Here is a 24,938-nt window from a genome sequence, read left to right as displayed (position 1 = left end):
TGCACTTACACTCAAATATGATAGTCATTGGTGATTACTCAGGTATAGTATATGTACTACTGTATTAACACCTAAGTTGTCTGAGTTGCTAGGTCACCGTGTGTATTCTGAAGACATTGTACCGTTGTTTTCAAGTGAATGTAGTACTTAGAAGACCAGATTTCTATATGTAAGGTTGGCATAGTTTCCCTAAATCAGGTTTTCTAGCCAAGAGAACTTCCTGTCGCGATATCAAGGAAATGTATTCATTGATATGGCAGACATGTGCTTTCTAGTTTTGCACATTTATGAATCGAATTCTGTCATTTTGAACCTTTCGTTTGTCTACCGTTTTCTTTCAGACCTGCATGCGTGTCTCGTCTTTAGCCGTTCTGTAATCAGTGCATGTTCTATGTAACTTCTCCTACTGTCTATTTGTCTTTGTGTTTTGCATGTCTTTTTTTCCCATCTAAAATAAACCTTTATTTCAATCTCTGCATGCGCACTGTAGTTCTGTTATGTGAGTGTTTTTTAAAGGGTGGGGGTTGGTGATTTTTCCACATACCTCTCAGTTTTTTTTTTTTTTTTTTTAGAACTATTCACAACCTTATCTGTCCCCTTTCCGTCCATGCAAGCAGACAAACCATGTTTTGGCTCACCCAATCCATGTTTTCTCAGCTTTTGTCGTAACACGAGTGTTTATTGACGATAACCGAATGAGAATATTTCCCGGTTTTCCACATGCGATGACACCAAACCAGAAAGAAATGCACACTGCTCTTGTCAAATCATTACGCCCTGAAAGGATGTTTTACAAAAAGATAATAATGATTATGAAACCAAAAGAAGGTTTTTAATGCCTGCGTCCGTATCCATGAAGTATCTCAAAGTAGAAGTGTTGATGTAGGATCAGTTTTCCTTTTTAAATCACAATAAATAAGATTACATGGACGGGGGGGGGGGGCTGATCCTAGATCAGATCGCTTACTCTGAGATGCTGAATTGGTTACACACCCTGGTCTTTTACCTCTGTAGATTAAACGAAGAACACCGAAGAAACTAAATGTATAAAGTTGAGACCAAAGCTTAGAAGTGAAACGAGTAGTGAATCAACTAAAACAGACCACGTTTAGGGCTTCAAAGGAAATCCAGAGGAAGGATGGATGTTTTCGTTTTTCGCTCTTTTTAAAAACTAGTTTTTTTTTAATGGTTTTATCCTCTCGTTCAGCCTGGCCAGTGAGCTCAAGACCACCTCCCTTCCGAGATCAAAGGAGATGTACTGTAGCCTACAGTACAGTAGGAATTGGAGAGAGTAGGGAGAAACATCCTCTTTCATGAGATTATAATCTGGAATGTAATTGGTCCGTGCCTATTAAGAGTTTGAGCTACACTGAGTCACTGCTTTAAAATGCTTAAAAGTACAGCTAAGAAAAGCAACATCAGGGACTGAAAGTGGGTGGGGGGGGAGAAAGAGTGTTGATCCTACAAACTTTGTTTGAATGACACCTGCTGGAATATAGTGTGCGTTTCAAATTCCACCTCTCCGTAATCCAAAGATCGGTGACGGTTTTAGGAGGGTGAGGGAGAGCGGTTGACGTTCTGGGTCAGCCATGCGGATGACAACCTAGTCTACCGGAAAAGAACACTGTTCCTTTTTCTTTTCTCCCTGCTGTGTTTCTATAGGAGGAAGGGATGATGATCGATGAGTTGGCTGTGTCTGATCAGCTCTGGGTAAGACCGGTGTGTTGGGTTCCCCACGAACACACACCCTGGCGTTGTTATACACTACTAGTGGTGCTTTTACGGGTGAAGGGTTGCAACGTTCCGGTAAATTCTCAAAGTTCTCATCTTTTCTCTGAAATCCCGGTTGGAGGATTCCTGGGCTTCCTGCTTATTCCCGCCTGAATCCCGGGACCCTTCCAACTGGGATTCCTTGAAACCCTGGGAATTTGGGGAAATATACCCAATCAGTTTTTCTATTTAATACCGTGGTGTGAGTGGCCTGCTCTAATTCAGTCCTGCCGCTCATCAGGTGTCTTATTAACTGTGGTTGATGCTGTAGCTTCGAGTCTCAAGGCTGTCTCATCGTGTGTGTGTGTGTGTGTGTGTGTGTGTGTGTGTGTGTGTGTGTGTGAGATAAGTGGTGATTTCATGCTGAAACCCGTATTCCCTGTCCATACAGCCATTAAACCCAAATGTATAAACTGCGTGACATTTGAATGTGTTGGATGAAGGTGTGCGTGCAAGCTATGACGGCGATTCCCATATTTACAAACCACTGTCAAATTACACATCTGTAAAACACAAGGTTGGAGGTATCACTGTTTTTTCTTCCCCCATCTACTGTTTATTCCCCTCTGTCGTTGATTATGTCCTTTCTGTCCATCTGTGGGAACCTGTCTGTCTTCCCTGTCCCTCCCTCAATAGGAGCCGGTCTTTTCCACCCCTTTCTCTCCTCCTCCTGATCTCCCTGACGGGGATCTAAGTGTCGATCAGTACAGCCAGGTGAGACCATGCATCCAGTGTGATGGCCTTCATACTGTACCTGCTTGCATAGCCAACCTCGCTCCCTGCTGGTCTGAGCAGCAGTTGTTGTTAAGCTGTTAAAGCCTCTATGCAGATAGTGTTAGTTTGCCATAACGTGCTTATTACTAAGTATCTATGCCAAAGATCATGATGCGTCTGTAGGCATACAGTATCTTACCATGGTGAGCTCATCTCCTTTATGAAGGCATGTTCACTATATCCACTGTATCCTCTCCCAGAAAATGCCTCTGCCTGTTTTCTGCTCCAACTCTCCTGTTAAATCCGCTACCCTGGAGTTCTAGGACTCTCCAGAGTTGTTCTTGCTCCTAGAGTTGCTAGCCGTGCGTCTGGAGGCGTTGTAGTGACGTTGACGCGTCATGGTGATGGCGAGATGAAATGTCACACCTCTTGGCGCGGCTTCTGGCTAGCTCTTTTAAAAATTTTTAGGCTGCATCCTCTGCCCTTCAATCTTTCCTCTCATTTCACCCCCTCTTCTTTCCTTCCTCTGTTCTTCCTTTCCTCCTCCCATCACCCATCTTCCCGGTCACATGAAGGCTACCAGCCCCCCCATGTCGAGCATCTTCAGCCCCCCCACGTCCACAGTGACCAGTCCCTCTATGGCTAGGGATGAGAGGCACCCCTGGAGACGGAAGGTGACACATTCACCCACTCCAGTAGTCAACAGTCACAGGCTGCGTCCCAAATGGCAACCTTATTCCCTATGTAGTGCACTGCTTTTGACCAGAGTGAGGGGCCATGGTTAAAAGTAGTGCATTATGTAGGGAATAGGGTGTTATTTGTGACACACACACACACACATACACACACACTCGCAGGTAGACCTGCGGTCATACGCAAAGGACTGCTGTGCACGGTCACACATAAAGTAGGTTTAGTGTATGGACAGATACAGAACTTGGATGTTGGCTACAGAATATTGGTGTCTAGGGGACCCTTGTTTGAGGATGTCTGTCTGTGTGTGTGTGTGTGTGTGTGTGTGTGTGTGTGTGTGTATACTTATGGTAAATGATCTTTTTGCGTATGTTAGCATTTGTGTGGTTGAAAAACTATTCTAACAGGTGAAAATGTGTGTGTTCTCGACATGCCTGTGACGCTTTGTGTTGTGCTGGTCGTGACGTCTTCCAACTCCCGTGCTTCTGTGGTGATTGGGTTCTCCTACAGTAGATGAACAGTAAATGAGTGTTGTGCATTCCTGCCGTCCATCCACCATCTACATTCTCTCACTTCTCTCTGTCAAACCGGTCCATTCGTGTGATGGTGAAGGCCGTTTTCTAAAGGTGGATCTGCGAGAGTAGACGCCAGGCATTTATTTGAATGCGGAGGCATGCGAGTATGTCGGCCACTCTGAGCCAAGGGCGTTGTTTGATGTTGTTCAGTGGTTTGCGACAGTTAGTGGAATGGAGATGATCTATTAGTTAGTCATATCTGTGGGGGTTGTGGTGTAGTACCATCTTCAAAGTTCTGAACATTTCACCTCACTGAATGGCGCACTATTTTAGACCAAGGTCCATCAATAGTAGTGCACAATAGGGAGCCATTTGGGACACAACCCGTGCTTCACATCCCCGTAACCTCGTGTGTGTATGTGTGTGTGTGTGTGTGTGTGTGTGTTCTCCTAGCAGAGGATGGGAGGAGGAGAGGAGACCCAGAGCCGCCGTATAGACATGTCTATCCAGGAGAGGAAACAGCTGATCGTGGCCCGAGAGGAGGCCTGGAAGTCCAAGGGCCTTGGGGCTGCCAACGACTCCACGCAGTTCACCGTGGCCGCACGCATGGTCAAGAAAGGTCAGGGGTCATCTAATGCTGTATGATACACCCCCCCGGCGGCAAAACACGTGCGTGCATATACGATCACGCATCCGCAGAGCTGGGGTTTGTGTAGCCAGTAGGTAGAAAGTGGTCTACGGCGTCAATTCCCACTCCTGTTACACCCATTCCATATAATCCTGCCGTTCCTTTTTTCACTCAGGCAGTTGTAAAACACATTTCACTGCACCTATCCGGTGTTAATGCTGTATGACCATTTAAATTTGTAATTTTCTTTTTTTTTTTTTTTTTTCACTCGTGCAGGAAGTTCTTTAATGGACCCCCTACAATCCAATTAGCAGTATGACCTACATTAGGTGTGGTACCCGTCAGACAGACGTGTTTCCTGTCCCCAGTCACTCCCTTATTTACTCCTTCTCATCGGTTGTTTTACGTAGTGGAACATCCCATTTTATATTATGTGTCTGTTTCAGGTCTGGCTTCTCCTTCAGCTCTCATCAACAGCCCTGTCATGTCTCTCCTCTCCAAACCCAAGAACACCACTCCTGCCATCTCCAAGCCTCTAGAAGGTCAGTAGCCCAATTTGGCTGTGTGCACTCATTCACTTGCACTGATTCATTTAAAAGCATCGGATTGGTGAAGATGGATAGTTTGGCATGTTTATTAGACCAGTCCAAGCTTTCAAACGCTTGACGAGGGCTGAACGAGTTCACAGTGAGAAGGGGATATATAAATCATAATTCTGCAAGAACCTCTCTCCTCTCTGCTGTGTCTCTCTTTGTCCGCCATGTGAGGCCTCGCCTTATTCATTTACTAGGCCCTAGTCATGACATGGAGGGTCTGAGTCACCTTGCTGTGTGGGGTAAGCGGTTGTGACTGGGTTGTGTCGTTTGGGGTAAACGGTTGTGACTGGGTTGTGTCCTTAACTGTCATTAGACACATGCCGTCCCAGTGTAAACACCATGAACGAAATCTGTAGGAGACTTGTTTATCCCATCCTTGTTATTGAAAAGTCAATAAGCACTTAACTTTATCCCATCACTACAAAACTACTCTATGTACCAATTAACTTAGGACTGACCTACAAAACGTAATCCATTTTTCCCGATGTTGACAGCTGGCTATAATCAGTCAACTTTGATTTTTCCTTTTCTGAGAAATCAAGGAAATATCTGAACCTGAAGGTGTTTTCAAAATGATTTTGCTGTTGTATGCTGCCTTTGTTGTGTGCATGGTGCGTCTTCTAAACGGCGCGTGTAATCACTATAGCGACAGTAGTTATTGGTGTGACTGATCGTCCTAATTCTGTCTGGCAACCAATGTCTAATGGAATGTAAACCCTGGGATAGTATTTGGTTGTCCTCACTGACTAAAAACCATTTCTGCATGAGAGAGTTCAACTTCATTGCAATCAACACACACTTCCAGGTTGACACATTTCTGGGGCATGTGATTGACATTTTTCTATGGATGGATCTCTTCTAAATTAATTTAAATGCACACTCTGGTCAAAGGATGTGCACTATATAGGGACTAGGGGTGCCATTTGGGACAGTGACTAAGTGTAGACGTCTGTCACTCGCCATTCAGAGTAATTGCTGTACTATTATGTTGCTTTGCAGAGATCGAGGCAAAACCGGACATGAACTTGGAGTCAGACCGGAAGTTGGATAAGCTGGAGTCTTTCCTGGGCAGGTTGAACAGTAAAGGTCAGTGTTTTGTTCTAGTATACACGCCCCTCCCCCTTGACCCTAACCCTGTGATGATTGCTGGTCTGGAAGGTGGAAGCAATATGGAGGAAGCTCCACCTCTACACTGCTCATACCTATCCAGACCCTTCAGATCTGCAAACATGAAAGAGTTAGGGCCAAGGGGGAGAAGCACGAATTTGCACCGACTGTCTCTCTTTTGAGGCCTAAGATAACCCGTCTTCCGTGTTGTCCCCGTCAGTGGGCGGCCTGCGGGAGTCCACCATCACGGTGACGGAGAAGACGGTCAAAGAGGTCATGAACTTGGATGATGAGATGTTTGATAAGTTCTACCGCCAAGTGGCTGAGATGCCCCTGAACATGAACAGCAAGGTGGACATCAACGATGACTTTGACGACATTTTCGGTGGTACACAGATGCCCAAGTAAGCACACACACACACACACACACACACACACACACACACACACACACACACACACACAGTGCAGAGGTCAGGGTTTAGTCAACTTTGTAAGTCGCTCTGGATAAGAGCGTCTGCTAAATGACTTAAATGTAATGTAATGTAAAAACCCGGCACCTGCTTCCTGTTGAACTCTGACCTCTCTCCTTTCCCCTCCCTAGGCTGACCTCCGCCATGGTGCAGCACAAGCGGTCCGTGCGTCCTGTGCGCAACGTCCAGTCGTCCAGGAACCCACTGAAGATGCTGGCGGCCAGAGACGACATCAGACAAGAGTACACGGAGCAGAGACTCAACATCGGCCTGCTGGAGAGCAAGAGGATGAAGGAGGAGAAGAGTGAGTCAACAACCCGTAGCCTAGGTCATTGCTAGTGGTTCTGGAATGAGGGCAGGTTTGGCAAGAGGTTCAGCTGTCTGTGAAGATGAAGGGAAAAAAAGAAGCCCGGCGTTTCGGTTGTAAATGAAGTTAAATCCAGGCTATGCAGAGGTGGCTTGTGGACTTTGTAGTGCTATGGGAGGCTGTTCTACAACATGCGTGACTGGCACGCACGTTATCACAACAGCACTATGGGAAAGTGTTCTCCTTTACCTCCCACGACAGCCAGCTCTCCAGAGCACACTTTCAATGTCTATATTCCTAACTGCTCCCGAAACTACACTGCTTGAACTGATTCAAATCAGGCCTTGTAGTTCTGTCCTATAAATACGTTCAACACAATGGATCCTAGGACGTAAAAGCTGTAAAAGGGGACCTGCATTTAAACGCATTGGCTGCATCCCAAGTGGCACCCTATTCCCTCCAGAGTGCACTACTTTTGACCAGGGCCCATAGACATTTGGTACGCAGCCTCGTTTCCTGGTATTGTTCAAAGCGCTCCTCAAAAGTTGACTGTTGTTTTTCTACCATTGTGAGTAGGGTAACTTCTGCAGCGGGCTGTGTCGGGGATAACAGCGTCACTGAAGCTACAAAACTGAAAGACTCGTTACTCGCAACTTCCTCTTCCCATCTCATAGGAGAATAATAAACACACGCCATGAGACCGGGGGCCCTGAAAGGTTCTGGGGTTTGTTCTAATAACGTTAGGAACACTCTTCTATTTCAGGGTCGAGAGTATTGTGTTGCCTTTAATCTCATTACATTTGAGTATTTATAAAGTCTTCAGCTGTATTGTGTGTGTGTGTGTGCAGTTGGTCTCGGTGTGTAATGTACAATATGTGTGTTTATAAGTCTACTGTGTATATGATGCATCTATATATCTCCTACTCGATCTCTCTGTATTCCAGTGAATAAGAACTCTGGTTTCTCAGAGGTGGCACTGTGTGTGTGTGTTACACTGTGTACAAAACATTAGGAACATCTTCCTAAGTTTGAGCTGCAACTGTTTTTTTTTACTCAGAACAGCTTCAATTCGTCAGGGCATGCTGGCCTGTGTTCACTCCAATGCTTCCCACAGTTAGATGTCTAGATGTCCTTTGGGTGGTAGACCATTCTTGATACACCGGGGAGACTGTTGAGTGTGGAAAAACCCGGCAGCGTTGCTGTTCTTGATACACCGGGGAGACTGTTGAGTGTGGAAAAACCCGGCAGCGTTGCTGTTCTTGATACACTCAAACCGGTGCGCCTGGTACCCACTGCCATACCCGTTCAAAGGAACTTTGCCTTCTGAATGGCACACATACACAGTTCATGTCTCAATCCTTCTTTAACCTGTCCCCTCCCCTTCATCTACACTGGTTGACATCAATAAGGGATCATAGCTTTAACCTGTCCCCTCCCCTTCATCTACACTGGTTGACATCAATAAGGGATCATAGCTTTAACCTGTCCCCTCCCCTTCATCTACACTGGTTGACATCAATAAGGGATCATAGCTTTAACCTGTCCCCTCCCCTTCATCTACACTGGTTGACATCAATAAGGGATCATAGCTTTAACCTGTCCCCTCCCCTTCATCTACACTGGTTGACATCAGTAAGGGATCATAGCTTTAACCTGTCCCCTCCCCTTCATCTACACTGGTTGACATCAGTAAGGGATCATAGCTTTAACCTGTCCCCTCCCCTTCATCTACACTGGTTGACATCAGTAAGGGATCATAGCTTTAACCTGTCCCCTCCCCTTCATCTACACTGGTTGACATCAATAAGGGATCATAACTTTAACCTGTCCCCTCCCCTTCATCTACACTGGTTGACATCAGTAAGGGATCATAGCTTTAACCTGTCCCCTCCCCTTCATCTGCACTGGTTGACATCAATAAGGGATCATAACTTTAACCTGTCCCCTCCCCTTCATCTACACTGGTTGACATCAATAAGGGATCATAGCTTTAACCTGTCCCCTCCCCTTCATCTACACTGGTTGACATCAATAAGGGATCATAGCTTTAACCTGTCCCCTCCCCTTCATCTACACTGGTTGACATCAATAAGGGATCATAGCTTTAACCTGTCCCCTCCCCTTCATCTGCACTGGTTGACATCAATAAGGGATCATAGCTTTAACCTGTCCCCTCCCCTTCATCTACACTGGTTGACATCAATAAGGGATCATAGCTTTAACCTGTCCCCTCCCCTTCATCTACACTGGTTGACATCAATAAGGGATCATAGCTTTAACCTGTCCCCTCCCCTTCATCTACACTGGTTGACATCAATAAGGGATCATAGCTTTAACCTGTCCCCTCCCCTTCATCTACACTGGTTGACATCAATAAGGGATCATAGCTTTAACCTGTCCCCTCCCCTTCATCTACACTGGTTGACATCAATAAGGGATCATAGCTTTAACCTGTCCCCTCCCCTTCATCTACACTGGTTGACATCAATAAGGGATCATAGCTTTAACCTGTCCCCTCCCCTTCATCTACACTGGTTGACATCAATAAGGGATCATAGCTTTAACCTGTCCCCTCCCCTTCATCTACACTGGTTGACATCAATAAGGGATCATAGCTTTAACCTGTCCCCTCCCCTTCATCTACACTGGTTGACATCAATAAGGGATCATAGCTTTAACCTGTCCCCTCCCCTTCATCTACACTGGTTGACATCAATAAGGGATCATAGCTTTAACCTGTCCCCTCCCCTTCATCTACACTGGTTGACATCAATAAGGGATTATAGCTTTAACCTGTCCCCTCCCCTTCATCTACACTGGTTGACATCAATAAGGGATCATAGCTTTAACCTGTCCCCTCCCCTTCATCTACACTGGTTGACATCAATAAGGGATCATAGCTTTAACCTGTCCCCTCCCCTTCATCTACACTGGTTGACATCAATAAGGGATCATAGCTTTAACCTGTCCCCTCCCCTTCATCTACACTGGTTGACATCAATAAGGGATCATAGCTTTAACCTGTCCCCTCCCCTTCATCTACACTGGTTGACATCAATAAGGGATCATAGCTTTAACCTGTCCCCTCCCCTTCATCTACACTGGTTGACATCAATAAGGGATCATAGCTTTAACCTGTCCCCTCCCCTTCATCTACACTGGTTGACATCAATAAGGGATCATAGCTTTAACCTGTCCCCTCCCTTCATCTACACTGGTTGACATCAATAAGGGATCATAGCTTTAACCTGTCCCCTCCCCTTCATCTACACTGGTTGACATCAATAAGGGATCATAGCTTTAACCTGTCCCCTCCCCTTCATCTACACTGGTTGACATCAATAAGGGATCATAGCTTTAACCTGTCCCCTCCCTTCATCTACACTGGTTGACATCAATAAGGGATCATAGCTTTAACCTGTCCCCTCCCTTCATCTACACTGGTTGACATCAATAAGGGATCATAGCTTTAACCTGTCCCCTCCCCTTCATCTACACTGGTTGACATCAATAAGGGATCATAGCTTTAACCTGTCCCCTCCCCTTCATCTACACTGGTTGACATCAATAAGGGATCATAGCTTTAACCTGTCCCCTCCCCTTCATCTACACTGGTTGACATCAATAAGGGATCATAGCTTTAACCTGTCCCCTCCCCTTCATCTACACTGGTTGACATCAATAAGGGATCATAGCTTTAACCTGTCCCCTCCCCTTCATCTACACTGGTTGACATCAATAAGGGATCATAGCTTTAACCTGTCCCCTCCCCTTCATCTACACTGGTTGACATCAGTAAGGGATCATAGCTTTCACCTGGCCAATCTTTGTCATGTAAAGAGCTGTTCATAATGTTTTGTACACTCGGTGTATGTCTTCTGTGTATAACTCCTCTAACCGACGGGTCCATCTCTGTTCCAGTGTGTAAGAACAGTGGATTCTCTGAGGTGGCTCTGGCTGGGCTGGCCAGTAAAGAGAATTTTAGCAGCGTTAACCTGCGGAGCGTCAACATCTCCGAGCAGATGTCCAACAACAGCGCCGTGCCCTACAAGAAACTCATGCTCATGCAGGTCAAAGGTGAGACGGACAGATGACCTCTCGCCTCACTCTGGGATCAGTCATGATAAGAAACCCAGGGAAAGAATGTGGTTGGCTGCACCCCCCACCCCCCCCACCTCTGAAAAGAGATGATTAGATGGTGACATGAATGCTGCTTTCACCTTTTAACCACCCACCACCATCTGCTAGTAGTTCTTAGGAGAGACATGCATATCAACAATGCTAAACGGAACAGTGTAATAGGCTAAGCGCTAAGCTGGAATCCCAAATACATTGTGCATAACAGTCCCTCTGACAGTATTTCACAACAAGCGCTTCCAATAGTACTCATTTATCTGCGGCATACTGATGATGGTTTACCTTCACAAAGAAGGAAGGCAGCGCGTTCTCTCACCTCACCGTCACATTAAGGAGACCCATTTCTTGGGTTGTGTCTCAAATCGCTCCCTATTCCCTATGTATAGTGCACTACTTTTGACTAGTGCACTATGTAGGAAGTAGGGTGCCGTTTTGGGATGCCGTATGGCCTAGATTAGACCCGATAGTGAGAGCAGCCTCCTGGAATAGACCGACGAGGAAAGACCTCCCTCCGTCTTCCGTGAATCGCGGGTGAGGCACACTGTAGCCTGTAACGAGCATGCTAAGGCTAACCATCCAGAACAGTAAGCAACAAAACATTCCCAATGTCGTGCACTACTTTTCATCAGAGCCCTACGGGCCCTGGTTAAAAGTAACCCATTGTATAGGGAATTGGTTGTGCTTCCTTTGTCTGACTGCGGCACGCTAATCGTCTAAATTAGCTTATTATTTTGTTCTGGTAGTTTTTTAGTCTGGGGAAGGAAGAAACGGTTGTGTGTATTGTGCCAATTTGCCACTTATTGCATGTGGGTCAGGCATACAGTATCTGTCCCAACAAGGCATACAGTATCTGTCCCAACAGTAACCCATTTCCTAGTGCTGCCGAGGTCCACAGAGGAAAATAGCCTAATTGGCATTTCTACCCAAAGCCACGAAGGATGCTCTTCCAGGGAGTCCTTTCCTTTTCAGAGGATATTTTAAAAACAGACTGTGTTTGTTGTAGTTAGTTATTTTGGTTCCTTTAGGCCTCCACACCACGTTCACGCAGCTGTGGTGCTTAATCATGTTACCCAGGTCACCTCTCTCTACCCCATGGCAAACAAAATCCAATAAACAGTTATGGACACAATCTTCATGTATAAAGTAGTGTATTCTTAACTGCGTCTTCCATTCAAAATCAAAACGACCACTAATATACCATATCTATCCGTGTCCGTCTGTTATATTAACCAGGCCGACGGCACGTCCAGACCAGACTAGTGGAGCCCAGAGCGTCCTCTCTGAACAGCGGGGATTGCTTTCTGCTCATCACTCCTCATCACTGCTTTGTCTGGACTGGAGAGTTCGCCAATGTCATCGAGAAGGCTAAGGCAAGTCTGTTGATCTTGTTGCTGTGTTCAGCAGCTGTACATATCACAAACGCATCAAATACACTCACATTGTCATAGGTTACACGTAATTGTAAGCAGTGCTGTCCACACAGTGTTAGCGTTGTGTAGGTATGCTCAGATGAACGCGTGTAACCCTGTCAGTGGGTTTTAAAGGTCTGTAAATATTAGGCGTGTGCTGCTTCAAGTCACGTGCAGGAAGTAAACCCGGCCTTGGGAGGAAGTAGCGTTGGCGTAGCAACACAGGAAGTGGTGTGTGTGAGGGGAGAACAGCTGCCCTAACAGGAAGCATCTCACTGAGACACAAACGCAGACCTACAGCTATTGTTTCAAACAGACTCTTAGCTCTGATTGGCCAGAAAGAAAACTGACCTGATTCTGAAATTCTTTAAAAAAAAAGATCATTCAGACTATAAAAACCCAATGGGGGTTTGTTCACAACACTTGCGTATGATGTTTATCTCAGGATATGCTTTTTAAGATGACATCTTTTCACCTCACTCTTAATAGATCAAATCCTTGTGCGGCAGGGACATTTTTATTTTATATATTTTTTAAACAAATTATTTTGTAGCATTATTTGAGCTTAAAAATTACATTTAATTTTCAAAATATGATTAATTTATATGCCTGGAAATGCCCTTGTCCGGAGAAAAATATTCCAATTTCAAACTCTACCAATAAGTAATGGGATATTAACTGAAAAATAATCATATGTAGTTTCTTGCATTATCCCTCTGACTTTAAATAATATTTCTCCCAAAACTGTGATTCCTAAAAGATGTGTCCTGAGATGAGTCTAAAATCCTAAATGAATCAGGAATGCAAAGGGTCAGCTATACCATAAGGACCCCTTGTTCATGTCCTCATTACATGTAGTCCAACAAGACCACTGATGGTCTGGAAAGTTCTCTACTTTTGATAGATTTAAACAAAAGATATTGGACTCGCCATGGTCACAACCGTGATCTGTCAACTCGATCTGCCTGATAGAATATGCATTTTGGTTGAAATATCAAATATGTTTCATTTTAATTAAGTTTTAGGGTCAAATCAACTAAGGAATAACTCAATTGCTACTGCGTATTCCACTCCGTCAGTGCTGAAAGATCTGATTGGAGTACTTATGTTTTTAGTGGGGATTTTCAAATGAACAATTTTCCGTATTTTACAAATGTTTGTATTGATCTTTTATTTTTAGAGGCAAAAATGTATTTGAGTATCGCCGTCATTAATATTCTGAAATATTTTCATCCCTGTTCTGCGACATATGCTTGAACTGTCAAAATATATATTTCAAATGTAAATATTAAGACAAATATTTGTGGGAGAAAAAAGAGATGGTCCCTTTCAAGAATCATTGAGCTACTAAATATGTAGCACAATGAATTGCACTTGATTTGGGCTGAGAATTAACCATTTGCTTCGTTTCTGTCTTCCCCTTCTCAGGCTGCTGAGTTGGCCCAGTTCGTTCAGACCAAGAGAGATCTGGGTTGCCGTGCCAACTATGTAGAGCTGATCGAGGAGGGCATCAACACACACAGCTATGCTGCCAAGGAGTTTTGGAAGATTCTGGGCGGACAGGCCAGCTACCAGTGTAAGGATGAAGTAGTTAATGGGTTATAACTGGAATTAACATTTTACCTACCAGCTACCAGTATACGGCAAACTGTCGGTTAGTTTGGCAAACATATTTCAATCAGTCATGTTTTGGGGTCCCTTTTTGCTTGATACATTCATGGCTATGTAGTTAAGTTTATTTTATTTTGTGTTATGGGTCCCCTCAACTGAAATGTTTCCCACAAATGATTCCCAGTTATTCCTTGAAAGCATCATCAGTTTTTAACACTTCCTGTGTCCTTCCTGTAGCCGCGGGGACGCCAGACGAGGATGAGCTGTATGAGAGCGCCATCGTAGAAACCAACTGCATCTACCGCCTAGTGGATGACAAACTGGTCCCCGATGACGATTTCTGGGGGAAGGTTCCCCGATGCACTCTGCTCAGCCCCAAACAGGTTAGACATTACTTCTACTACTAACATTGTTTGGTATGAGGATATAGATTTTCAATCTGATTCCAATCAAGTGAAGACCGAGATTTACATTTACATTTAAGTCATTTAGCAAAATTGGTGCATTCACCTTATGAGATGGAAAAAGAAACCTGGTTGATCAGACTGCTGTATCTCCTAAGTTAAGATTTAGACAGTGACAGGTACACTACTCTGACCTGGTGAGTTCCTCACTTTCAAATGCCCATTTTGAGCTGAAAGTGAAAGTACATCATTGTACTGGTGCTGACTGCCCCTCTCTGTGACCCCTGGCCTGCAGGTGTTGGTGTTGGACTTCGGCAGTGAGGTGTATGTCTGGCACGGTAAGGAGGTGACTCTGGCCCAGAGGAAAGTAGCCTTCCAGCTGGCTAAACACCTGTGGAACGGAACCTTCGACTACACCTGCTGTGACATCAACCCCCTGGACCCTGGAGAGTGCAACTCACTCATACCCAGGTACTGGTACACACATTCTGTCTCTCTCACACACACACACACACACACACACTAAGCCAAACCGTACAGTGAGCTAGCCGATTCACATACACAGTATTGACAATAAATCCCGATATGTAGGTTGCACTTACTGTAATGTAACCCATTTCTACATGTATGGTTGAGAGTGTGATTCCACGACCCTGTGAGGGTTAGGCTTTTACTTGAGTTGCGAGGTAACTTCAAACCGTCTGTATTAAAACCGCTCCGGTTAGCGCAGGTGGGCCATCTCCATAACGCCATGCACCTCCCTACTATGGAGAGCCTAGCTAAGTATTCCACTACAGTATGTGTAAACAACTCGAAGGCCAGGCTCAGCAGAACACAAGCCGTACATGGGCAGGATGTCATCACTCCTCTCTACTCTAAACAACCTGCCTCTATGCCCATGGACAGTTTTTTTTGTAGGTGTCTTTAATAACAGACTTGCCAGATGGTCATTGCAAACCATTTGCAAACTGACCTGCCTTGAAAAATAAAGGTTTAGTCAAATAGAATATAAAAGGCTCCAAACCTCTCTCCCTCTCCTCTCTCTCTACCTCTCCTCTCTCTCTACCTCTCCTCTCTCTCTCCCTCTCCTCTCTCTCTCCCTCTGCGGTGTGCAGGAAAGGCCAGGGTCGTCCGGACTGGGCTGTATTTGGGAGGTTGACACAACACAATGAGACCACCCTATTCAAGGAGAAGTTCCTGGACTGGACAGACTCCAAGAAGAAAGGCACAACCAAAAACGGCCACGAACACCTCAACGAACACAAGGTACAGCGCCAAATAGTTTTTTTAATAGTTTTGTTTTTTTGTTCATCGCCTCTTCAGTGTTTATCCTGCAGCTTCTCAAGAATTCCTTATAAGACTTGCCAAATGATACACTATTAGACAACAGGGAACAAAACCTCACTCTGTTCTAACACCCCATTCCCCATCTCCCCCTCTACTCCCTCTCCTCCACCACACACATCTCACCGTCCCGATGGCTTCCTCAACCCGTTTTGTCGCTTTCCCCTCCCTTCCAGGAGCAACCGAGCTCGGAACAGAATCCGACGCGGTCCTACGATGCGTCCTTGATGCTGCCGTTACTCCAGACCCCGGTGCGCACGGTGCTGGATGGGGTGGACGTAGGTCGGGGCTACGGCCCTGTGGCGGGGGACGACCGCAGGCACTTTGAAATCAGCACCACTGCCGTGGACGTATGGCACATCCTAGAGTTCGATTACAGGTGGGTGGGTGTGTAGCACCCTATACAAATGGCACCCTATTCCCTACATAGTGCACTACTTTTGACCAGGACCTATAGGGACTGTATAGGGAATACAATGCCATTTGGGATGCATAATATGTGTGTGTCGTGGTGGGGTTGTGATCCACTGAAATGTGTATTTTTCCTGTATTTGTATTTATTCTGGACCCCCATTATCTGCTGCCAAAGCAGCAGCTTCCTGGGTCCAGCAAATTGAAGGCCCTTTATACAATTTAAAAAGATATTGCCATACAGTCACAGATTTCCAAACACACTGTGTGCCCTCAGGCCCCTACTCCACCACTACCATATATTTACAGTACTAAATCCATGTGTTTGTCTAATGCGTATGTTATCGTGTGTTTGTATGCATGTGTCTGTGCCAATGTTTGTTGCTTCACAGTCCCGCTGTTCCATAAGGTGTTTTTATTTCCCAATCTAATTTTACTGCTTGCATCAGTCACTTGATGTGGAATAGAGTTCCATGTAGTCACGCCTCTATGTAGTACTGTGTGCCTCCCACAGTCTGTTCTGGACTTGGGGACTGTGAAGAAACCTCTTGTGGCATGTCTTATGCATGAGTGTCCGAGCTGTGTGCCAGTTGTTTAGACAGACGGCTCGGTGCATTCAACCGCTCATAAATTAAAGTAGGGATGAAGTCAATCTCTCCTCCACTTTCAGCCAGGAGAGATTGGCATGCAAATTATTAATATTCGCTCTCTGTGTACATCCAAGGGCCAGCCGTTCTGAGCCAATTGCAATTTTCCCTAAGTTATTTTTTGTGGCACCTGACGACACGACTGAACAGTAGTCCAGGTGCAACAAAACTAGGGCCTGTAGGAACTGCCTTGTTGATGATGTTGTTAAGAAGGCAGAGCATCACTTTATTATAGACAGACTTCTCCCCATCTTAGCTACTTAGCTACACTCTGGCTTTACTCAGTCAGTGGCATGTCGTTAGTAAAAATTGAGAAAAGCAAGGGGCCTAAACAGCTGCCCTGGGGAATTCCTGATTTTAGCTGGTTTATATTTGAGAGGTTTCCATTAAAGAACACCCTCTGTGTTCTGTTAGACAAGTAGCTCTTTATCCACATTATAGCAGGGGGTGTAAAGCCATGAAATACGTTTTTCCAGCAGCATACTATGATCAATAATGTCAAAACTGCACTGAAGTCTAACAAGACAGCCCCCACAATCTTTTTATCATCAATTTCTCTCAGCCAATCAGTCATTTGTGTAAGTGCTGTGCTTGTTGAGTGTCCTTCCCTATAAGCATGCTGAAATTCTGTTGTCAATTTGTTTACTGTGAAATAAAGTTTATCTTCTATCCTACAGCCGGCTGCCCAAGCAGAGTATCGGACAGTTCCATGAGGAAGACACGTACGTGGTGAAATGGAAGTACATGGTGAGCACCGCAGGTTAGTTTCGAGCCACCGTTGAGCGACATCGCAACACTGTCACACACCATAGAGCATGCTCTCTTTTGCTGTTGTCCCTCTTTCCATCGTGCTTATTCCCTCTCTGATGACACACCTAAAGCAGTGCAGGTAGGGATTTTACGTTATTTAGCAGAGGGACATATCCTCCTTGATTTTAAACACCCGTCTTCTCCATGTGAAGACCATGTAAAAGAGAGCCCCCGTCACCCTTCCTCCCTGCTTCTCTTCCACCCCCCCCACCCTACGTTAGGGTAATAATTAACCATTAACTAAACTCATAGTCACCGACTGTGCTGTTCCAAAGCCTCGCTCGCTGTAGGAATCCATGTTCTTTCAGACTTCAAACAAACAATCCATTAATGTCATTTCTAGTAGGACAGAAGGGGAGATGAGAAGCTGGGATGAGTTCTACTGGTTAGCAGCAGTACAGCTACTTTTCTTCTGCACAGAGTGTCTATGTATGGGCTGCAGAAGAGGATAGCTGACTACAGCAATGGAGTATAACATTTCCGTACATAGGACACCGATACAGGCAGACAGACTGGAAATACTGCAAAAACTCCCTGCTTTGTTTTTTACAAAAAAAAAAAATTATTCTCAAAACCCCGTCATTTATTGGTTTGACAGAAGTATCACAGCTGTTTTATAGGGTCCTCCCTGGTGTTTATTCATGATGTGAGAAGTTGTTCATTGGCGTTTTGTGAATCCGTGTGTGTGTGTGTGTGTGTGTGTCTGTCTGACCTTAGTTGGGAAGAGACATAATCCGGACGCGGTGAGGAGCGCAGGAGCTGGGAAGGAGAAGTGTTCCTATTTCTTCTGGCAGGGACGGAATTCTACCGTCAACGAGAAGGGAACGTCCGCTCTGATGACTGTCGAACTGGACGAGGAGAGAGGAGCACAGGTGTGTGTGTGTGTGTGTGTGTGTGTGTGTGTGTGTGTGTGTGTGTCGTACGCGCGTAACCACTCCTCTGCTCCTACAGGTCCAGGTGCAGCAGGGGAAAGAGCCTCCATGTTTCCTGCAGTGCTTTAATGGAGGGATGGTGGTCCATGCAGGGAAGAGAGAAGAGGAGGAGGAGAACTCTCAGAGTAAGCTGCACTGTCCATACTTATTACGTACAGATCTGCTATCATTTAATCCCTCGGTTGTTGCAGGATTTTCCTGCGGCGCTGGGAAATGCTAATTGGAGTGTATTCAATTGATTTTAAAAGGCTTCTAAAGTTTGTAATTTCCCCTGAAATTTGCCCTAACGAAGTACGTGTCAAAACCCCTGCAAAAATGTCCATTCAATATAATCCACATCATTAACATTTTCTGTTATAATCCTGCTGTGATGAGCAGGGTCAAATTAAGATGGTAAATCTTTACCATCCACTTTCTCACCATCTTTACCTCTCCTTCTCATCAATACTATCCTCCTTCCTCCTGTCATCATCTAACTCTTTTCTTCTTTCTTTCTCTCTCTCTCTGTGTGTGTGTGTGTGTGTGTGTGTGTGTGTGTGTGTGTGTGTGTGTGTGTGTGTGATGACATGTTTGAAAGAGTATGTTGGGTGTGGAACACCAATGGATCCCATGAAAACATGTTTTTCTCCAAATGCATGATTTATGTCCCATTTGTTTCCTGCTGTTCTCTCATCCTAGAGAGAAATGTTATCTGTCTGACCTGACCTCTAACCCCTCTTGCCCCATCAGATGACTGGCGGTTGTACTGTGTGCGCGGTGAGGTCCCTGTGGAGGGCCACCTGCTGGAGGTAGCGTGTCACTGCAGCAGCCTGCGCTCCCGCACCTCTATGGTACTGCTCAGTGTCTCCAAGGCAACCATGTACTTGTGGCACGGCTGCAAGGCTCAGCTCCACACCCGCGACGTGGGGAGCACCACCGCCAACAAGATCAAAGAGCAGTGAGCGGTGACACATTCATAACGAGATGCAGCAGGCATAAGAAGATGTGTTTTATGTCCTAGATATTTTGCTGTCCAGTTGATTTTCGGGGTCAGGGCATCCCCTGCCAATGTGAGATGTTAAAGGGCTCAATATAAGGGCAGCTATTATTGATCAGGAATGTTTCGAAGTGTATAGAGTTGTATTATTGCTGATCAATTTGAGTAAGTTTCACAATGTTCTGTATGAGTCTGTGTTCAGAATGGTGTCAGAAGTGTTTCGATCAGTATGGTAGCAGTGGTCCATGTGCCTGTGTGTCTGCAGGTGTCCATTGGAGGCGGGGCTCCACAGCAGCAGCAAGGTGACCATCCATGAGTGTGACGAGGGGACGGAGCCTACGGGATTCTGGGAGGCTCTGGGGAGGAGAGATAGGAAGGCATACGACTGCATGATACAAGGTTAGTGGGAATCGCGCGCACCGGAAAGCCTATGCTTTCAATCTGTCTTCGGTGTTGAATTCCAATGGAGTAATTGCAATGTATTCGTTTGGTAGTAGACTGTAATAATTTGACTGTTGTATATTCTCTCATGGAAATAGCATTACTAGAATGGGAAAGTGTTGTGATCGGATGAACTTTTGACCCCCAGATCCAGGGAAGTTCAACTTCACCCCTCGTCTCTACCAGCTGAGCAGCACGTCTGGAGAGTTCTTAGCTGTGGAGGTCTTCTACCCAGCCAGAGTAACGGAGGCGGTCAACTCACTGCCCTTCCTACAGGAGGACCTCTACAATGTCTCACAACCAGGTACACACACACACACACACACACACACACACACACACACACACACACACACACATAGGTAATGCATGACCAGAGACTGTACTGCTACAATTCACATAGGTTTGACCTCTGTCCGTGTGTGTACGTCACCGCGTCACTTCCTGTAGTCCTGTTTTGACATCACTTCCTCTTCATGAAGGCCTGTTCCTGGTAGACAACCACCACGAGGTGTACCTGTGGCAGGGCTGGTGGCCCCAGGATGGCGAGAGCCCCGGCTCTGCCCGTATCCGCTGGGACGCGGACAGGAAGTGTGCCATGGAGACGGTGCTTCAGTACTGCACAGGTATTGGGCACTACAGCTGTCAGGTGGTAGTTAGTTACACTGCTTAACGGACACATTTTCAAAAAAACATAATGGAGAAAGGTAGACAAGATGCAGAAAGAAAGCAAATAAGCTCTTATAAGATAGTGTTACTGTTGGCTTAGTGGCTCTAGGCATGTCCTCTAGAGGGGGGAAATGTGGAATTGTTTTGATACTAACCATTACCCCTCCACACACACACACACACAGAGAAGAATGAGAAGAAGCCTCCCAAGTCCTATCTGATCCATGCGGGACTTGAACCTCTAACCTTCACCAACATGTTCCCCTGCTGGGAACACAGGGAGGACATCGCTGAGATCACTGAAAGGGTAGGTCACCTGGCTGTCTCCCATCCCATACCTATTGCACCCACCTTAAATAAACCTCAATGGCCATTAGAACTAGATTCTACATTGACACCGACTCCTCCTGTTGATGGCTTATTTCAGACATAGGGCTGACCTATGTTTCGAACCTGGCAACCATCGGGGTACTGGCCTGCCTCGAGGCTACTGCCAACCCCAATGGGACTGATTTGAGAAGTGTGTGTACCGACCGTGACATTCTATTCATATCGCTGTGTGTCCCAGGAGGCGGAGGTGTGTAACCAAATCATCCTGGTAGAGGACGTGTTGGCACGGCTGTGTAAGACCACCTACCCCCTGGCAGACCTGCTGGCACGGCCCTTACCCGAGGGAGTGGACCCCTTACGCCTGGAGATCTACCTAGACAATGATGACTTTGAGGTGAGGCCACCACCTACCACCAACTCCCTGGAGAATTATGACGGCTCTCTCTCTCTAGGTGTGCCTTGGCTCCGTCATGTTATATGTCCACTTAGTCTGTGGTTCTGTGTAGTTTGCGGACAATAATGAAGCCTCTCCAATGTGTGCGTGACGATGGACCACAATTGAGCATTGTGCAATGGTAGTGAAGGGAAACTAGTCTGAAACGGACCTCTCTAAAATCCATAAAAGTCCAACTTTTTTTTCAGTCTTTAACTTTGTCTATGTAAATGTGTCCTCCTTCCTCTCTCTCTCTCGCTCTCTCTCTATTATTATTATTACTATTATTATTATCATCATCATCATCATCATCATGTGTTTAACTCTTCACTTCACCTTCCAGGGTGTAGGGGCTTATGGGAAGGTGAGTTCTTTAAATTGAGAGCACAGCTGCCCCCAGACATGTACACAGCATCCTCACTTTGACTGATGGACTAGATCACCCATAATCCTGTGTGTTGCTTTCTGTCTCACCTCCCTCCTCACTGTGTGTGTGGATCAACACAATCTCTCACTCTGAACCACTCTTGCATGGTTTGGTCGGTTTCCACTCGCAATGTAATAGCTGTGTGGATTTTCAATACAGGAAGCTCCTGGAGTGATGAACTGGATCACTGATCATGGTGTGGCCTAAGAATGATGGATTTTTATTTTTTTTTTGCAGCTCACACATTGAAGTGATCTCACATAGGAGTTGTTGTGGTGGTTGGTAGATTTCGTCTTTATTGTGTGCTCACAATGTTCACAGAAAGGGCTGGAGATGTCAAGGGATGAGTACGAGCTGTTGCCAGGCTGGAAGCAGGTGAATGTGAAGAAAGCCAAAGGATTGTTTTAGTACGTTGGACAGAACGCTTGACCACCGGATAGCAGCAGCAGCAGCAGCATCATCATCATCAGCAAGCGATGGTCGGTCGCTGAGGTGCATCGTTGGCCTGAATTGGAACGAGGACCCGCCACTGAGAACTCTGTAGGTTGACCAAGAACGCCTTCACTTCTGGACTGGAGAGAGCTTGGAAACAGGCTCTTCTGAGTACCCTTCTCTACGATGGAGGGAGGGAGGAAGGAGGAGAGATGCAGTGGGTGGAGGGATTGAAAGATCAGCGAAGGTGTGCAAGCCTCTTGTAGTCTTTTTTTCTTTAATTTGTATTGTTGGTTGCCATTGTTGATTTGTATTATAAATGGGGATAGTTCAGAGGTGTGTGTGTGTGTGTGTGTGTGTGTGTGTGTGTGTGTGTGTGTGTGTGTGGAGTCTTGAGTGGATGTTTATGTAATGTCAGCACCCGGCTTGTTAAATCTACAGTGTGTGTGTGACCATGCCTTTACAGTATCAACCATACAGGGTCTGTCAGTTGTTCTGGGAGCAGGAAAGCCACTCTGCTCGACACACTCCAAACAGACTCTTTCTGTAAGCGGTTTCTTTCGTCTGTTTGTCTTTCCAAAAATAATTTATATTTATATTGACATATATAATAGGAATAAAAAGCCTTTCGAGTATTCAGTCGTTGAGCTAAGAAATTAAATAAATGTTTGTGTTATTCATGTTGAGGTTGTCATATGTTAAGTAGTAGGACAGTAATGCTCCTTCCGCCCAGAGACTACATGTCGCCATTTTATTGAAGAAATCCTGTATCTAGTGCATTCTGTTGTATCTGTTGTTGTTGCTATGAGGATGTCCTGCATCGGTCAGGTGCTCAGATTGAAGAAAAGTGTTATATTTAACAGGCATGAATTGACAGAAATAAAAAGAGAAGGGCAGAAGGATCTTTCTATTTGAATTCAACAATGTATAGTGCCTTGCTTTGAAGTACACTTTATATACAGGAAGACAGTAGTCTGTGTTATAAAGACTCCCTTTGTGATATAAAGTATTATTGGCGAAATAAACACTTAAAGTAAATCTGAGTTGTTTCGCCTCTTTATCACCTGAAATGGGACATTTTGTCTAAATGGATGTCCCAAAATGGTAACTGTGTCCCTTTCATAATGCACTGCTTTTGAGTAGAGAACCCTATGGGCCCTGGTCAAAAGTAGTGCACAAAATAGGGTACCATTTTGGGGGGGGGGACATGCTTCCATACAGTGCCTAAACCCTGAAAATGACATGCAGCATCAAACTGGTAAGTCCAGTCCGTTGTTCTCTCAGATAAAAAAAAACATGTGTATGTTTATGCGTGTGTATATCCAGTACCTGTATGATATGTATACTGAAGAAAAATATAAACACAACTTGTAAAGTGTTGGTTCCATGTTTCATGAGCTGAAATAAAATATCTCAAATGTTCCATTTGCAAAAAAAGCTTATTTCTCAATGTTGCGCACAAATCTGTTTACATCCCTGTTAGTGAGCATTTCTCATTTTACCAAGATAATCCATCCACCTGACAGGGGTTGATGATTAAACCGCACGATCATTACAAAGGTGAACTTGTACTGGGGACAAAAGGACACTCTAAAATGTGCAGTTTTGTCACGCAACACAATGCCACAGATGTCTCAAGTTTTGAAGGAGTGTGTAATTGGCATGCTGACTGCAGGAATGTCCACCAGAGCTGTTGCCAGATCATTTAATGCTCCCTACTAGAAGCAGCCTCCAAAGTTTTAGAGAATTTGGCAGTACATCCAATCGGTCTCACAACTGCAGGCCACGTGTAACCACGCCAGCCCAGGACCTCCACATCTGGCTTCTTCAACTGCGGGATCATCTGAGGCCAGCCTCCTCGACAGCTGATGGAACTGGAGTATTTCTGTCTGTAATAAAGTCCTTTTGTGGTGCAAAACTCATTTTGATTGGCTAAGCCTGGCTCCCCAGTGGGTGGGCCTATGCCCTCCCACACCAAACCAATGACTGCTACCCTGCCCAGTCATGTGAAATCCATAGATTAGGGCCTAAATATTTTATTTCAATTGACTGATTTCCTTATATGAACTGGAACTCAGTCAAATATTTGGAATTGGTGCATGTTGCGTCTGTTTCTGTTCTGTATATGTTGATATGCTTTATTGAAGGGTATGTTGCACATTTCCTCCATCAGAGGGCGCTGAAAGACTAAGTTCTGCTCCTGTCGCCTCTACAATGAAGAGGGTGTTACTGAAACCCCCCCAGATGGATCCATGGGTTGCTGTTGAGTCAGGGTGCTGAAAATGTTGCGCTTTTTGTCGTGATCAGTTTGCTCGCCCATGTAACTAATGATGTTACTGAGTAAAGTGCGGTCTGAGGAGTACACCCTCAATTACCTACTGTGAAGTTGAGGTTCTGTATTAAATATTATTATTCCAGACTACATACACTACATGACATTGCTGCTATAACAGCCTCCACTCTTCTGGGAAGGCTTTTCATTAATGTTGGAACGTTGCTGCGGGTTCTTGATTCCATTCAGCCACAAGAGCATTAGTGAGGTCGGACACTGATGATGGGCGATTAAGCCTGGCTTGCAGTCGGAGTTCCAATTCATCCCAAAGGTGTTTGATGGGGTTGGGGTCAGGGCTCTGTGCAGGCCAGTCAAGTTCTTCCACACCGATCTCGACAAACCATTTCTGCATGGACCTCTGTGCACGGGGATGTTGTCATGCTGAAACAG

At 45.4% G+C, this 24,938-nt stretch overlaps 1 protein-coding gene and 1 long non-coding RNA gene across 29 annotated transcripts in view; one reads left to right on the top strand and one right to left on the bottom strand.

Annotated features, from left to right (window-relative positions):
* LOC118361564 (supervillin-like) overlaps positions 1 to 23,638 on the top strand; it is a 138,948-nt gene extending 115,310 nt beyond the window's left edge. For 11 of the 23 annotated variants that reach the window (XM_052483281.1, XM_052483283.1, XM_052483267.1 and 8 more), the window contains 26 exons: positions 1,663 to 1,710; positions 2,407 to 2,484; positions 3,060 to 3,158; positions 4,146 to 4,311; positions 4,767 to 4,862; positions 5,916 to 6,002; positions 6,244 to 6,427; positions 6,628 to 6,800; positions 10,725 to 10,880; positions 12,174 to 12,310; positions 13,778 to 13,925; positions 14,198 to 14,343; positions 14,660 to 14,835; positions 15,480 to 15,630; positions 15,885 to 16,087; positions 17,444 to 17,526; positions 18,294 to 18,448; positions 18,528 to 18,633; positions 19,238 to 19,445; positions 19,750 to 19,883; positions 20,074 to 20,229; positions 20,408 to 20,551; positions 20,780 to 20,901; positions 21,163 to 21,318; positions 21,701 to 21,721; positions 22,106 to 23,638. In XM_052483281.1, the coding sequence (XP_052339241.1) occupies positions 1,663 to 1,710; positions 2,407 to 2,484; positions 3,060 to 3,158; positions 4,146 to 4,311; positions 4,767 to 4,862; positions 5,916 to 6,002; positions 6,244 to 6,427; positions 6,628 to 6,800; positions 10,725 to 10,880; positions 12,174 to 12,310; positions 13,778 to 13,925; positions 14,198 to 14,343; positions 14,660 to 14,835; positions 15,480 to 15,630; positions 15,885 to 16,087; positions 17,444 to 17,526; positions 18,294 to 18,448; positions 18,528 to 18,633; positions 19,238 to 19,445; positions 19,750 to 19,883; positions 20,074 to 20,229; positions 20,408 to 20,551; positions 20,780 to 20,901; positions 21,163 to 21,318; positions 21,701 to 21,721; positions 22,106 to 22,192 (3,420 nt within the window). In that variant the 3' untranslated portion in view covers positions 22,193 to 23,638. The remainder of the gene's footprint in view (positions 1 to 1,662; positions 1,711 to 2,406; positions 2,485 to 3,059; positions 3,159 to 4,145; positions 4,312 to 4,766; positions 4,863 to 5,915; positions 6,003 to 6,243; positions 6,428 to 6,627; positions 6,801 to 10,724; positions 10,881 to 12,173; positions 12,311 to 13,777; positions 13,926 to 14,197; positions 14,344 to 14,659; positions 14,836 to 15,479; positions 15,631 to 15,884; positions 16,088 to 17,443; positions 17,527 to 18,293; positions 18,449 to 18,527; positions 18,634 to 19,237; positions 19,446 to 19,749; positions 19,884 to 20,073; positions 20,230 to 20,407; positions 20,552 to 20,779; positions 20,902 to 21,162; positions 21,319 to 21,700; positions 21,722 to 22,105) is intronic. The other 12 variants (XM_052483286.1, XM_052483265.1, XM_052483263.1 and 9 more) reach the window with 11 other exon arrangements.
* On the bottom strand, positions 6,826 to 10,706 carry LOC127912826 (uncharacterized). Of its 6 annotated transcripts, none has more exons than XR_008083555.1 (6): positions 10,278 to 10,706; positions 10,052 to 10,165; positions 9,597 to 9,995; positions 8,970 to 9,539; positions 8,742 to 8,912; positions 6,826 to 8,399 (listed from the first exon to the last, which is right to left on the bottom strand). It is a non-coding gene; the product is annotated as an uncharacterized LOC127912826 (long non-coding RNA). The 6 variants fall into 6 exon arrangements; XR_008083559.1 differs by having other exon boundaries at positions 8,799 to 8,912; XR_008083558.1 differs by having other exon boundaries at positions 9,027 to 9,539.
* Positions 23,639 to 24,938: the final 1,300 nt, after the last annotated feature.

This window comes from Oncorhynchus keta, chromosome 28, assembly GCF_023373465.1.
Source record: "Oncorhynchus keta strain PuntledgeMale-10-30-2019 chromosome 28, Oket_V2, whole genome shotgun sequence".
NCBI classification, from domain to species: Eukaryota; Metazoa; Chordata; class Actinopteri; order Salmoniformes; family Salmonidae; genus Oncorhynchus; species Oncorhynchus keta.
Note: the sequence above shows the minus strand (reverse complement) of the source record. Positions and strands in the feature narration are given on the sequence as shown.